The sequence below is a fragment of the Bufo bufo genome, chromosome 11, assembly GCF_905171765.1.
Source record: "Bufo bufo chromosome 11, aBufBuf1.1, whole genome shotgun sequence".
In the NCBI taxonomy this organism is placed as follows: domain Eukaryota; kingdom Metazoa; phylum Chordata; class Amphibia; order Anura; family Bufonidae; genus Bufo; species Bufo bufo.
In genome coordinates, this window is record NC_053399.1 from 22,345,795 (window position 1) to 22,360,508 (window position 14,714).

Below are 14,714 nucleotides of genomic sequence, written 5' to 3' on the forward strand. Positions count from 1 at the left end.
AGCCATACTGAGGACTAGGAATGAGAGGACAGCCATGGTAGGGACCAGAAATGAGAGGGAGAGCCACAGTGGGGATCGGGAACGAGAGTGGGAGCCATGTTGAGGACAAAGTATGACAGGGAAGCCATGTTGGGTACTAGGAATGAGAAAAGAGCCATGGTGGGTACTAGGGATTAGAGGAGAGCCATGGTGAGGACAAAGGATGACAGGGGAGCCATGTTGGATACTAGGAATGAGAGGAGAGCCATGGTGGGTACTAAGGATTAGAGGAGAGCCATGGTGAGGACAAAGGATGACAGGGGAGCCATGTTGGGTACTAGGAATGAGAGGAGAGCCATGGTGGGTACTAGGGATTAGAGGAGAGCCATGGTGAGGACAAAGGATGACAGGGGAGCCATGTTGGGTACTAGGAATGAGAGGAGAGCCATGGTGGGTACTAGGGATTAGAGGAGAGCCATGGTGAGGACAAAGGATGACAGGGGAGCCATGTTGGGTACTAGGAATGTGACGGGAACCATGTTGGGCACTAGGGAGGAGTGGAGAGCCATGGTGGGGACTAGGAGTATGACGGGCGCCATGCTAGAGACCAGGAACCAGAGGAGGGGCCATGCTGGGGATCAGTAATGATCCATATCGGGAAATTCTGCAGGGTCTGCAGTAGCAGCGAAATGGACGATATTTTCCCAAACCTTATCTACCCACTCTGGAGACTGTCTACATCAGAATCAGCACATAACTTGAGATGCAGTACAGATTTTTCAATCCGAAGGATAATCTGCAGCACTTCTGCACCCAAATCTGCACGATTTGGTATGGATTTTGCCTTTGCAAAGTTTTCAACGCAAAACATTTTTGGGACCTTTATTACATAGATGAAGATGACAGGAACTAGCAGGGGCAAGTGGAGATACTTTGAAACAAGTCCCCAATCTTGCAATTAGATTGTTTCAAGACAACCCAGTACTACAGTGATTCCATAGTCCCTCTGCCTTACCTTCTTTTCTGTTTAGGTTATGATTGGGAAGATTCATTATCAAGTGGTCTTAGAATACATCACCCGACTTTTGGAGAAACCTGTGCGATTTGAAGACCCTATTCAACTCAGAACCATGGCAAACCAGATGGTTGTAAACGCAAACCGCATCAGCAGCTTCTTTTCAAGCCAGGTAACTGGTACATTTACATGGATAACACTGATAACATAAGGTCATAAGTAGAAGGCTGCATGTTCGTTAGTAGCTATCCTCAATGTCATGCAGCTGCTGCAAGAGCAAATGCAATTCTGTCATGTGTCAATGGAGTATACAGTGAGGAACAGAAGTATTTGGAACACCCTGCGATTTTGGAAGTTCTCCCACTTAGAAATCATGGAGGGGTCTGAAATTCACATTGTAGGTGCATTCCCGCTCTGAGAGACAGAATAAAAAATAAATAAATCAGGAAATCACGTTGTATTTGTCTTGCACTGCTGAACATAAGTATTTGAACACCTGAGAAACAGCAAGAATTCTGGCTCTCAAATACCTGTTACTGTGCCTTTAAAAAGTCCACCTCTATTCCACTCATTAATCTAATTTAGTAGCACTTGTCTGAGCTCTTTAACCCCTTAAGGACTCGGCCCTATTTAACCTTCTGACCAGTGTCACTTTAAGTGCTGATAACTTTAAAACGCTTTGACTTATCCAGGCCATTCTGAGATTGTTTTTTCGTCACATATTGTACTTCATGAAACTGGTAAAATGAAGTAAAAAAAAATGCATTTTTATTTATAAAAAAATACCAAATTTACCCAAAAATCTTTTAAAATTGCAAATTTCAAAGTTTCAATTTCTCTACTTCTATAATACATAGTAATACCTCCAAAAATAGTTATTACTTTACATTCCCCATATGTCTACTTCATGTTTAGATCATTTTGGGAATTATATTTAATTTTTTGGGGATGTTACAAGGCAAATCTTGAAATTTTTCTGAAATTTTCAAAAAACCAATTTTTAGGGACCAGTTCAGGTCTGAAGTCACTTTGCGAGGCTTACATAATAGAAACCACCCAAAAATGACCCCATTCTATAAACTACACCCCTCAAGGTATTCAAAACTGATTTTACTAACTTTGTTAACCCTTTAGGTGTTCCACAAGAATTAATGGAAAATAGAGATACAATTTCAAAATTTCACTTTTTTGGCAGATTTTCCATTTTATTAATTTTTTTCCAGTTACAAAGCAAGGGTTAACAGCCAAACAAAACTCAATATTTATGGCCCTGATTCTGTCGTTTACAGAAACACCCCATATGTGGTCGTAAACAGCTGTACGGGCACACGGCAGGCCGCAGACGGAAAGGAATGCCATACGGTTTTTGGAAGGCAGATTTTGCTGGACTGTTTTTTTTTACACCATGTCCCATTTGAAGCCCCCCTGATGCACCCCTAGAGTAGAAACTCCAAAAAAGTGGCCCCATTTTAGAAACTACGGGATAGGGTGGCAGTATTGTTGGTACATTGTTGACATAAAATGGTTTATTTAGCACACTTTTTATTTTTTACGGTGTTCATCTGAGGGGTTAGATCATGTGATATTTTTATAGAGCCGATCTATACGAACGCGGCGATACCAAATCGTATGTTGATTCGTGCTCACACCGCAGTAGCTGTGTGCGCGTGCCCAGTAACGCTACAGTGGGCACGTGCGTTCATTTACAATCAGCTAACTGCTGAGTGTGGGCAGATGTTTATCAACGGGTGTGTTAGACCCAGGGCAATAGGTCTATTTAGGTTACTAAGTTTCCGGGCAATTGACTAATGGCACAAATGCCGCACATACCACTGTGAGACGCACAGGGGCAGTCATATACTGCTTGGGACTAGATCAGGGTTAGGGTGCTGGTGCTGGTTATTGCACTCCCGGTAGAGTAGTCACACTCACGTGGTTTTCATAGTTGACTCGTGTCCACACCATTGTGACTGTACACGCGGTGTTACGTGTGCTCCACGCAGACCAGCTGGCTGCTTGGGAGTTTGTCGCTTGAGGTGGTGTGGACAGATGTTTATCAACTAGGAGGGTTTTAAGTTAGGTAGAGTGTATCCTTCCTGTTCAATTTTTTTGAGTGTCCTAATAAAGATTGCTTTTAAGCTTATTCCTTATAACGTTCCTTTGGTCAGTGATTGGTCGGGTATAAGACGTCCTCCATGGGCAAAAATGTAATTATCGGTCTTACAAAAATCTAGCATTTCAGTATTTACCACTTATGTTCTCTTTTTATTTAAAGGGATCACAAGAAACATGGTTACTTCCTTTGCTTAAAAAACTTGCAGAAATCATAAAACTTGAGGACCCGCAAGATATCGTACATACCATTTGTGAATTAGCCAAGGAGTACACAGACATAAGGTAAGAAGAAAGATATTTTCTTGAGCAATTTCTGCAAATCCCATATTATAGAGGAGTCTTACCGATTTCTTTTTACCAAGGTCGGATTAATAACAGAGGCTGAGGTGGGGGATGGCGGGGGATGATTGTTGCCTGGTTTCCTCTTCTCCACACAATGCCGATCCAGATGTGGTTACCATTGGTATTACTGCATTAAAGGGGTTTCCCGAGTCTTCTATCAGGACAGGTCACCAATATGTGATCCTTGGGGGTCTGACTCCCGGAGCTCCTGACGATCAGCTGTTGGAAGAGGCAAGTGACGTCACGTTCATCGGTCACATGCCCTAGTTGCAGCTCAGTGTTGGGGGTGCCGGGATTTGAACCTCCACCAAAGAGCTATTGAAGACTTATCCTGAGGACCAGAAAACCCCTTTAATATCATATACAGTATGTAGCGCCATATTTTATCTTTCCCCAAGGTTCACAGTAATTAGGAACAGTGTTACCGTACTGCACTTTGGGAGGGCGGGGTAGAGATGGATAAATGGTAGCCAATGGTGCATGCCAATAGATCAGGCTCTCCAGCTGTTGCAAAACTACAACTCCCAGCATGCCTAGACTGCCTACAGCTATCAGCGTCGTTTACCAAGCACAGTGACGTACATCACATAGTGGCTGTTCTTGGTATCGCAGCTCAGTCCCATTGACTTGAATGGGGTTGAGCTGCAACTAGGCCATGTGATTGATAAACGTGATGTCACATGGCCTAGGAAGAGACAGTGGCGCTCACGGAGGGGAAGCTTTTAATCATCAGCAGGACTCTCACTGTCTCTCCCAGGAGTCCTGTCAGTAAAAAGGTTAAAATGCAACCTGCTGGATTTAAATTGTGAAAAAAAAATAAAAATCTCATACAGGTATTTCTCTTTCTGCAGGAGCGAACACATCATCGCCATCTTGCACATTAAAGGAAACCTCGACATACCGAGAGCAGAATCAGTTCTGAAAAAACTTAAATACAGAATAAGGGGGCCTAACAGCGCCAACCGCACGCCTTTGTTTTCCTTGATTGAGCCATTTTCCCCTGAATGGCTGTTGTGTAGTATTAGAAGAGAGAGGGGCGATGGTTTATGCCATTGCCTTTATGAGCTCTACAGGACCATGAAATTCATTTCCAACGTGATCATCGATCAATTGTGCAAAAGTATTAACAAGGATACTCCCCCTAAATACTATCCTCACAAACCAAGTTTTAGGATCTCTACCGTGCAAGCTCGTAGAATGGCGCAAGCAATGGAGATGGGCCTGCTTGTGTGTCACAATTAGGCTGTGTGCCCGCATTTGCTTCTAATGCCTGTCGCTGTATCTGTCCATTCTGTGGCTGTCCTGTGTTATTAATGCTGTGGGGGCAGGCTGAAGGCAGAGGAGTCACAAGGAGGAGATGTGAGGAAAATTTGTATTTTTTATTTTTTTTTATATTTTTTAAATTTCTTTTAAATATTTAAATTAACCATGTCTGGCCTTTTTTTTTTATTCTGTATTTTTTTTATATTTTAAGTGACCATGTCTGGATTGTTTTATTCTGGATTTTTTATTTTATTTTTATTTTTTTAAGTAACAATTTTTTTTTTTTAATCTGCATATTTTTTTTTTTTTACGTAATCATGTCTTTTATTCTGTATTTTCATATTTTAAGTAACCATGTCTTGCCTTTTTTTAACTCTGTATTTTTTAATATATATTGCAAGTTACCATATCTGGGCTTTTTTAATCTGTAATTTTTATATATAATAATTTTAAGTAATCATGTCTGTTTTTCATTTTTTTTTATTCAGTTTTTTTTTATATGCTTTAAAAATAGGCTTATTTGTTTTATTGTCCCCCATGAAATTTCCATTAGGTGGCATGAATGCTGTTTATTGACTTGCTTTATCATTGATGTGTGCTTGCTATACAGGTCCCGTATTGGGCCATGTAAAAAACTCCCCCTACATTAGCGCTGTTGACATTTTCCTTCTCTCTTTTCGGCTCATACAAAGCGTATCCGTAAAAAGTGCCCACACACTTAGCTGAAAGTCAGACGGAATTACCAATTTTGGCAAGAACAGTCAACCATCTAATGTGTATGGGGGTGTCATGACTCTCCCAACAGAGTATCGGTAGAATCGGGTAAGTTGTAGTTTAAAGGGGTTTTCCCGGGAGTACAATATTGATGACTTATCCTCATGATAGGTCATCAATATCAGATTGGTGGGAGTAAGACTCCAGGCACACCCAGAGATCAGCCGCTTCAAAGGGTTGCCACGCTTCCCCGAGCCCTGCGGCCTCCTCACAGCTTAATAAGCACAGCGCGGTGCACTGTATAGTGGCTGTGCTTGGTACTGCAGCTCTGCCCTATTCACTTGAATGGGATTGAGCTGCAATAGGCCATGTGACCAATGAACATGACGTCAGTAGGCCGGAGTGCTGCAGCCTCTTCAAACAGCTGATCGGCAGGAGTGCCAGGAGTCAGACCCCCACCGATCTGACACTGATAACCTATCCTGAGCATAGAATAATATTGTACTCCTGCAAAAGAGATGTCTTGTAGTGGCTTAAAGAGGACCTTTCATCAGGCTAGCTCTAGTCTAATTATTATCTTACCTTATAGGACGGGCCCCCACTGATGCCATGGAACTTTTCTTTTCTCCAGAAAACCCCCCCCCCCCCCCCTTGTTCGTCTGCTTTTGGCCCCGTATATTTTGGCGCCTTATATTATAATAAGGAGACTCGGTTATACTAGGCGGAGACTTGTATTTTCCCTGGGAGTGGTTATCTTCTCCCTGGTTGTGAGCGCATCCAATCAGAGCGCCCCGTTCTTAGCCAGGCAGAATGAGCTCAAGGATGTATACATTCTCGCGAGAACTTGAGCTCATTCTCCCTGGCTAAGAGCGGGGCGCTCTGATTGGATGCGCTCACAACCAGGGAGAAGATAACCACTCCCAGGGAAAATACAAGTCTCCGCCTAGTATAACCGAGAATACAAGTCTCCGCCTAGTATAACCGAGAATACAAGTCTCCGCCTAGTATAACCGAGAATACAAGTCTCCGCCTAGTATAACCGAGAATACAAGTCTCCGCCTAGTATAACCGAGAATACAAGTCTCCGCCTAGTATAACCGAGAATACAAGTCTCCGCCTAGTATAACCGAGAATACCAGTCTCCGCCTAGTATAACCGAGAATACAAGTCTCCACCTAGTATAACCGAGAATACAAGTCTCCACCTAGTATAACCGAGAATACCAGTCTCCGCCTAGTATAACCGAGAATACAAGTCTCCGCCTAGTATAACCGAGAATACAAGTCTCCGCCTAGTATAACCGAGAATACAAGTCTCCGCCTAGTATAACCGAGAATACAAGTCTCCGCCTAGTATAACCGAGAATACAAGTCTCCGCCTAGTATAACCGAGAATACAAGTCTCCGCCTAGTATAACCGAGAATACAAGTCTCCGCCTAGTATAACCGAGAATACCAGTCTCCGCCTAGTATAACCGAGAATACCAGTCTCCGCCTAGTATAACCGAGAATACCAGTCTCCGCCTAGTATAACCGAGAATACCAGTCTCCGCCTAGTATAACCGAGAATACAAGTCTCCGCCTAGTATAACCGAGAATACAAGTCTCCGCCTAGTATAACCGAGAAAACAAGTCTCCGCCTAGTATAACCGAGAAAACAAGTCTCCGCCTAGTATAACCGAGAATACAAGTCTCCGCCTAGTATAACCGAGAATACCAGTCTCCGCCTAGTATAACCGAGAATACAAGTCTCCGCCTAGTATAACCGAGAAAACAAGTCTCCGCCTAGTATAACCGAGAATACAAGTCTCCGCCTAGTATAACCGAGAATACAAGTCTCCGCCTAGTATAACCGAGAATACAAGTCTCCGCCTAGTATAACCGAGAATACAAGTCTCCGCCTAGTATAACCGAGAATACAAGTCTCCGCCTAGTATAACCGAGAATACCAGTCTCCGCCTAGTATAACCGAGAATACCAGTCTCCGCCTAGTATAACCGAGAATACCAGTCTCCGCCTAGTATAACCGAGAATACCAGTCTCCGCCTAGTATAACCGAGAATACAAGTCTCCGCCTAGTATAACCGAGAATACAAGTCTCCGCCTAGTATAACCGAGAAAACAAGTCTCCGCCTAGTATAACCGAGAAAACAAGTCTCCGCCTAGTATAACCGAGAATACAAGTCTCCGCCTAGTATAACCGAGAATACCAGTCTCCGCCTAGTATAACCGAGAATACAAGTCTCCGCCTAGTATAACCGAGAAAACAAGTCTCCGCCTAGTATAACCGAGAATACAAGTCTCCGCCTAGTATAACCGAGAATACCAGTCTCCGCCTAGTATAACCGAGAATACAAGTCTCCGCCTAGTATAACAGAGAATACAAGTCTCCGCCTAGTATAACCGAGAAAACAAGTCTCCGCCTAGTATAACCGAGTCGTCTTATTATAATATAAGGCGCCAAAATATACGGGGCCAACAGCGGACGAACGGGTGTTGGGTAGAAGAAAAAAAAAAAGTGCCATGGCATCAGTGGGGGCCGCCCTATAAGGTAGGAACATAATTAGACTAGAGCTAGCCTGATGAACGGTCCTCTTTAATTCCGCTCTATTACGCATACGGGGAAGTCAGGAGGAACAGCTGTCTGCTGAAAGACTGCTCCGTGGACAACTGTCTTGCCTCTAGAGGAGAACACAGCGCCTCCTGGAGGCACCACAAGGCAACACACACAGTGACTACCACTTCGTAATACACGGCTGTAGGGCTCAGAGTGTCAGCGTGCGCTACTGCTTGACTGTGCGGTAAGAGTAGTTAGATTGCGGCATGTATTTTTGTACACATTATATTACATGACCACGCCAAGAGAATAATAAAATAAAAAAATTTGCACCTTCAAACCCTGGTCCTGCAATCTTTATTATTTGTGTGGATGTGTATACAGTCCAAAGTAATACAACAGCACTCACGGTGAATCTAGGAAGCAGAATTTCATTATTATTTTTTTTGGATGGGTATACAGTCGTATGCAAAAGTTTGGGCACCCCTCATGAAATTACACATTCTATCGGGTTCCTGGGCACTTCTGCAAATCCCCAATTAATATTTAAAAAACAACTACAAAATAATAGTTTTCTCTCTCAAGGCCACAAGACGAGCCATTGCAATATACAATATTTATCTTTCTGTACATTAAATATAAAATAATTTATACATTCAGTCGTTTGCTTCAGGTTTCAGACAGACTAACATGGGCAGCACATGAAATACTTCAATTTACTCTTATCCACTTGGATACTGTCAAAGTAGCAGAGCATGTGTTGGTGGCGGTCCATCTCTCTGTTGCGTATGTAATATAAAAGATCTTCCTTTTCTTTGCTGCTGAGGTTCCCTTTAATATTCAAGATGGCATTAAGATGTTCCTCCCTTTAAAGCAAAGGAATGCAAAGTCAATGTAGTAGATACAAACATGCCACTGTTACCTTAAAGGGGTTTTCCGGGAATTAAGAAAATGAAAATACTTAATTACTTTATTATAAATATATTCCAAAATACCTTACATTAGTTATAATGGCTCGTTTTGTCTGAGGAGCAATCATTAGGAGAAATAAAATGGCCGCCGTCCTATTAGTACACACAAAACCTGTCCTAATCACACAGGAGGACAAGTTACTTCACAACACTGAGCTAAAGAGATGCCTCAGCCTCCTCTCTGCTCTACTTATCAGGGATTATGATCCTAAATACAGTTTTAATATGATCAGCTGAATTTCAGTAGGAATGGAGTTCAGGAGGACAGATTTTGTGTGTACTAGTAGGATGGTGGCCATTTTGTTTCTCCTAATGATTGCTCCCCAGTTTTAAATAGCAGAGACCCGTGGCACATGTATGCGATCAGCCATAAGGCTGATAGCATACATTTTACCCTTCAGATGCCGTGGTCATATGTGACCACGGCATCTGATCAGACCAGAAGCGGAAGTCGCGCGCTTCTGGTCCGGTAACAGCGTTCCCTGGCTGAAATCGGGGAACCTGTTACTTCTCTGAAATACACTGAAGCCTCAAGCAGGCTTTGGTGCCTATTTCAGGAATATACCAATACAGGCCCCTAGGTATTGTATTGTTATATTCCAAATGAAGTGTTCAATGATGGCTATATAGCCATCAATCAACACTATGGGCAATCGAATAATTGGCAGTTATTGTCACCCAAGGTGACTTAAAAAAAAGTTTTTACAAAAAATAAAAAAAAAAATTAAAATCACCACCCTTTCCTTAAAATAAAAATACTTAACCAATAAAAAGAAATGAACATCATGGGCATCGCCGCGTGCGTAAATGCCTATACAATTAAAATATAACAATATTAATGGCATACGGAAAATGGCGTAACGGGAAAAAAAATAAAAACAGCCAATTTGCCATTTTTGGCACTTCAACTACACAATAATTTTTTTATACAAAATGATTAAAAAGTCGCACAAACTACAAAAAAGTTATAGGGGTCATAATATGGTTATACAATTATTTTTTCCTCAAAAGGTTTAAAAAAAAATTCAGTATTAAAACGCAAGAAAAATTATACAAGTGTGGTATCGTTGTAACCGTACTGACCTGGAGAATTAAGATAACAGGTCAATTTTAGTGTACAGTGTAAAAAAACAAACTTTCAGAATTGTGTTTTTTCCCCAATTCTGCCCCATTTGGGAAAAAAAATTCCGCTTCCTACTACATGGTATGCAACCGTAAATGGCCCCATTAGAAAGTACAACTTGTCCCGCCAAAAATAAGCCCTCATAAGGCTATGTGAATGGAAAAATAAAAAAGTTAGGACTATGGGAAGGCGGGGAGTGAAAAACGAAAAAGCAAAAAAAAAGGAAAATCCCAGGGTCCTCAATAGGTTTGTTAAGACAACATATCCTCTATCCACAGGATAAGAGTCTGAGTATTGGGGGCCTAATGTTTGAGGGCCAGTGGTACATGTCCGTGGCTCCATTCAACCCTATGCCGGAGATAGAGTAGAAGCGCACAGATATCTCTGCAGCTCCATAGAGCTGAATGGAGCGAAAGGAGATGGGATAAGTTATCTTAATGGGACAACCCTTTTTTGATGAAATCAGACAGGGAGACACCAAGAAGCACGCTTCATACATTTTTTTTTAAACACATGCCATAGGGATTTTCTGGGACTGTAAAATTGATGGTGTACCCCTAGGATAGGCCAGCAATATCTGATCATGGGGGTCCAAAACCCGATACCTTTGCTGATCAGTTGAATGAAGGGTTCACTTCATTGTTTACAAAGTTACAGTGCCATACATAAAGCTGTGGTGGTGCTTGGTACTGCAGCTCTATCCCATTGACTTGAACGGGACTGAGCTTCAGCAACAGGCACAGCCACAACAGCGTGAATGGTGCTGTAAATCGGTAAATAATGACGCGGACACTGCTCCCCAGAGTATAGGACATCCATATCACAGTCTCCGAAACCCCCCTTAATATATAGAATGCCTTTTAATCATGACTAACGCATCCCCTGAAAATGCAACAGTGCCAGCCAATGTATCCCCACAACGGTGCCAGCTATAGAGCAACCTTTAAAAAGTGACAGCCACAGTTCCCCCATAGTCACATCACAATAACAGGGCCCCCTATATCAGTGTCAACCCCTATATTATTTCCAGCCAAGATGCCCCCTATATTAGTACCAACCACTGCCCCTATATTAGTTCCAGCCATGATGCCCCCTTATATTCGTTCCAACCACAAACCCTTATATTAATCCTGGCCAATGCTCATTGCCTTTAAGTATAGAGACAGACTGAACCAGAGTCTAAAATCTTTCTGTAGGATTGAAATAGGCCAAGATGAGTTCATGCTGAGTTCAGTTTGGGTAAAATGTTTGTAGCGGACATAGTGTATTGTCTTTTAAAAATTATTGTGAGCAGATGTGGTGTATCTGTTAATACTATAACGGGTCCTACAGACATGTGTCTGTGAGAGATAACCATTTAAATAGCAATGTATTATTTTACTTCCTTACAAGGTCATTAAGGAAGTCATGCCTTATGGGAAACATTTGGTGTGTGAATGTCCCATTCATGTATTCATAATTATATTCTATATATTTCTGTGTGGTATATTTAGATTTGCAACATATCTTAACCAATGATTTATACAATGTGTCATTTATGTGTGACAGTGTGTCGATATATATATATTATACATGTATGTATCATTTAGAATATATATTTTATACCGTGTGTATCTCACTGATTGAATATAGCCTTTTTAAGGGCTAGAAAGTATTGAAGTTGTCCTCCTACTAATTGGATTTCATGAGGAGAGCTGAATGTTATTAGCCAGCCATGTGGACAAGTTAAATATATGAACCCGGATGCCAAATAAGAAGGCCCATTGTCCCGTTGTCCATTATCATGAATTTAAAAAGACAGTAGAAGATAGTGACTCCAACATGTCTAGATTATGGGTAATTAAAAGTGTCAGGAAGAAACCATTATTACTGATGTATATTGGAGAGGTTAAGAAGGTCATGTGAACGTATTAGGCATTTAGAATTAATGTTTGAAATGGTTATGTGGTACAACAGTGCCATCTAGAGGTAGATGGATAATAGTATGTCGTTTTCACCAGTATTTCGGGGGTTAAAATGACATCATTATTATCTGCATACGAATACACCCACCTTGTCTGATTGGAGATCCCTAATCTAGAAGGGGATGAGTTCTTAGATAACATGGGATATAAAGTATGCATGTGAGAGGTTAGACAGGACTCTTCAACTGACAGAACTTCAACTAACAACTTACTTCAACAACTAATTACAACTACAACACAAGAAAATCTTGCTACAAAGAAACATTGGCACAAAGAAAGTTGCCCATAAGAAGGTTTCATCACAAAGAAACTTGGATTAATTTTTGTCTACTGGAAGAGTTTTTGAGAACTGATCACACCCGAAACCCTGTTCATCCTTGATCCAGTAACGTATATTTGTACTCACTGATTGTGGTATTAATAAGATATTCCTCTCAGCATATAGTCGAGTCCCCATACTGAGGGAACATATAGTGTTAAACACCTCCCTAATGCTAGTTGTCCTCTTAGCAAAGATGCATATTGCTAATGGGAGATTAGACATTATCTGAGTAGAGGAAAAACCCTTGGGAAATTATATTTCCATAGTATGATATCCGAGTGGGGTATAATATCATATATATATTTTTGATTGGTCATAAGGAGACAGTGGATCAGTTATGCTTCCAGTATTAATCCATGTTTATCCTTTTTTATATTCAATTTTGTATGATATATATTTCATTGGTCTTCGAACTATTTTATGCTGGTGAGAAAGCAATAGTGGGTTACATCACCATCTAGTGGTGGTTTGTTGGTACTGTGTCAATTTGTCTATCCATTTATCTTATGTCTGTTTTGTATTGGATTTTACTCATTTATAAATAAATTATTACATATATTTTTACATAAATATCTGTCCCTTGTTTCACCGATTGCACAAAATGAATTAAGATTTCTTATCAAAGAACTTAGAGGTGATATGTCAGCCTAGAGGATCCGATTATTTTTATAAGATCTTCTGTTTTATATGAAGATAAATTTTATATAGAAGATAATTCGACAAGACGGCATAAGCTCCAGGCTCCTGAAGTGCTGCTCAGACCAACTGTGTGGCATCATGGGTCACATGTTCAACATGAGCTTCAGGCTGGGGAAGGTTCCACAGCTGTGGAAGACCTCCTGTGTGGTACCAGTGCCAAAGACCTGACACCCGAAAGACCTCAGCAGCTACAGGCCGGTAGCACTGACCTCACACTTGATGAAGACCGTCGAGAGGCTGGTTCTCAACCATCTTCGCCCCCTGGTGAGGTCTTCATTGGATCCACTGCAGTTTGCCTACCAGCCTGGCATCGGGGTGGATGATGCCATCATCTCCCTCCTACACCGAGCTCTTACTCACCTGGAGAGGCCTTGAAGCACTGTGAGGATCAAGTTTTTTGATTTCTCCAGTGCTTTTAACACCATCCAACCTGGACTTCTGAGGGGACAAGCTGGAGATGGCAGGAGTGGACCACCACATGTCACACTGGATACTTGACTACCTCACAGAACGCCCACACAGTTTGTTAAATCTCAGGGTTGTGTCTCTGACAAGCTGTTCTGCAGTACGGGGGCACCACAGGGAACGGTGCTGGCACCGCTCCTCTTCACCCTCTACACTGCAGACTTCTCGATCAACTCCCCAGGCTGCCACCTACAGAAGTTCTCTGATGACTCTGCCATAGTCGGCCTTATCACAGGTGAGGACGACTCAGAGAACAGACAGGGGACACAGGATTTTGTGGACTGGTGTCAGCGGAACCAGCTCCAGATCAACGCGGGCAAAACCAAGGAGCTGGTGGTGGATTTCCGCAAACACAGGCCCTCTGCTTTGGTTCCGGTGAACGGACATTGAGGTGGTGGACTCTTATAAGTACCTGGGTGTTCACCTGAAAAACAAACTGGACTGGAGCCATAACACTGATGCTCTTTTCAAAAAGGGTCAGAGCAGACTCTATCTATTGAGGAGATTGAAGTCCTTTGGCGTGCAGGGGACACTCCTTAAGACCTTCTTTGACTCAGTGGTGGCATCAGCCATATTCTATGGTGTGGTTTGTTGGGGGAGCAGCTTATCTGTGGCTGAGAGACAGAAATTAGATAAGCTCATTAAGAAGGCCAGCTCTGTCCTAGGTTGTCACCTTGATCCAGTGCAGGAGGTGGTGACAGAAGAACTCTAGAAAAATTACCATCACTGTTAGACAATGTCTCCCACCCCATGCATGAAGCTGTTGTGGAGCTGGAGACTGCTGCATCCTAGGTGCGCGAAGGAACGTTATCGGAGGTCCTTCCTCCCAGCAGCGGTTAGGATTTATAACGACCACTGTTCCCAGAAACCCAGTAGTGAATTTAAGTAAATTCTGTATTATGTTTCTCTTGTATTTTACTCTTTAATTTCTAATTACTCTTATTTTGCTCCTGTTGTGAATGTGATTGCTGCCGTTATGCCAAAATTTCCCCACTGAGGTATAATAAAGGGATTTTCTTCTTCTTTTCTTCTTCTTCGTTCCCAGTCATTGGCTCCAACTGAGCTTCTGAAACCCCCAGCTGTAGGTGGCCAATCATTGCCGTATTACATGGTACCCAATAACATGAGTGCGCAGATTTGCAATACTTGGCTAGCTGTACCAAGTCTCCCTGAGCAGGAGGCCACA

General features: G+C 42.1%; 2 protein-coding genes across 4 annotated transcripts in view; one reads left to right on the forward strand and one right to left on the reverse strand.

Moving 5' to 3' along the window:
- The window catches only part of LOC120981872 (tumor necrosis factor alpha-induced protein 2-like), a 30,201-nt gene extending 25,114 nt beyond the window's left edge, over positions 1-5,087 (forward strand). For both annotated transcript variants that reach the window (XM_040411653.1, XM_040411652.1), the window contains exons 10-12: positions 1,011-1,166; positions 3,270-3,391; positions 4,303-5,087. In XM_040411653.1, the coding sequence (XP_040267587.1) occupies positions 1,011-1,166; positions 3,270-3,391; positions 4,303-4,693 (669 nt within the window). In that variant the 3' untranslated portion in view covers positions 4,694-5,087. The remainder of the gene's footprint in view (positions 1-1,010; positions 1,167-3,269; positions 3,392-4,302) is intronic.
- A 2,814-nt stretch (positions 5,088-7,901) lies between these two features.
- LOC120982326 overlaps positions 7,902-14,714 on the reverse strand; it is a 38,091-nt gene continuing 31,278 nt past the window's right edge. Inside the window, exon 11 of one of the 2 annotated variants that reach the window (XM_040412385.1) lies at positions 7,902-8,850. In XM_040412385.1, the coding sequence (XP_040268319.1) occupies positions 8,670-8,850 (181 nt within the window). In that variant the 3' untranslated portion in view covers positions 7,902-8,669. The remainder of the gene's footprint in view (positions 8,851-14,714) is intronic. The other variant, XR_005774880.1, reaches the window with a different exon arrangement.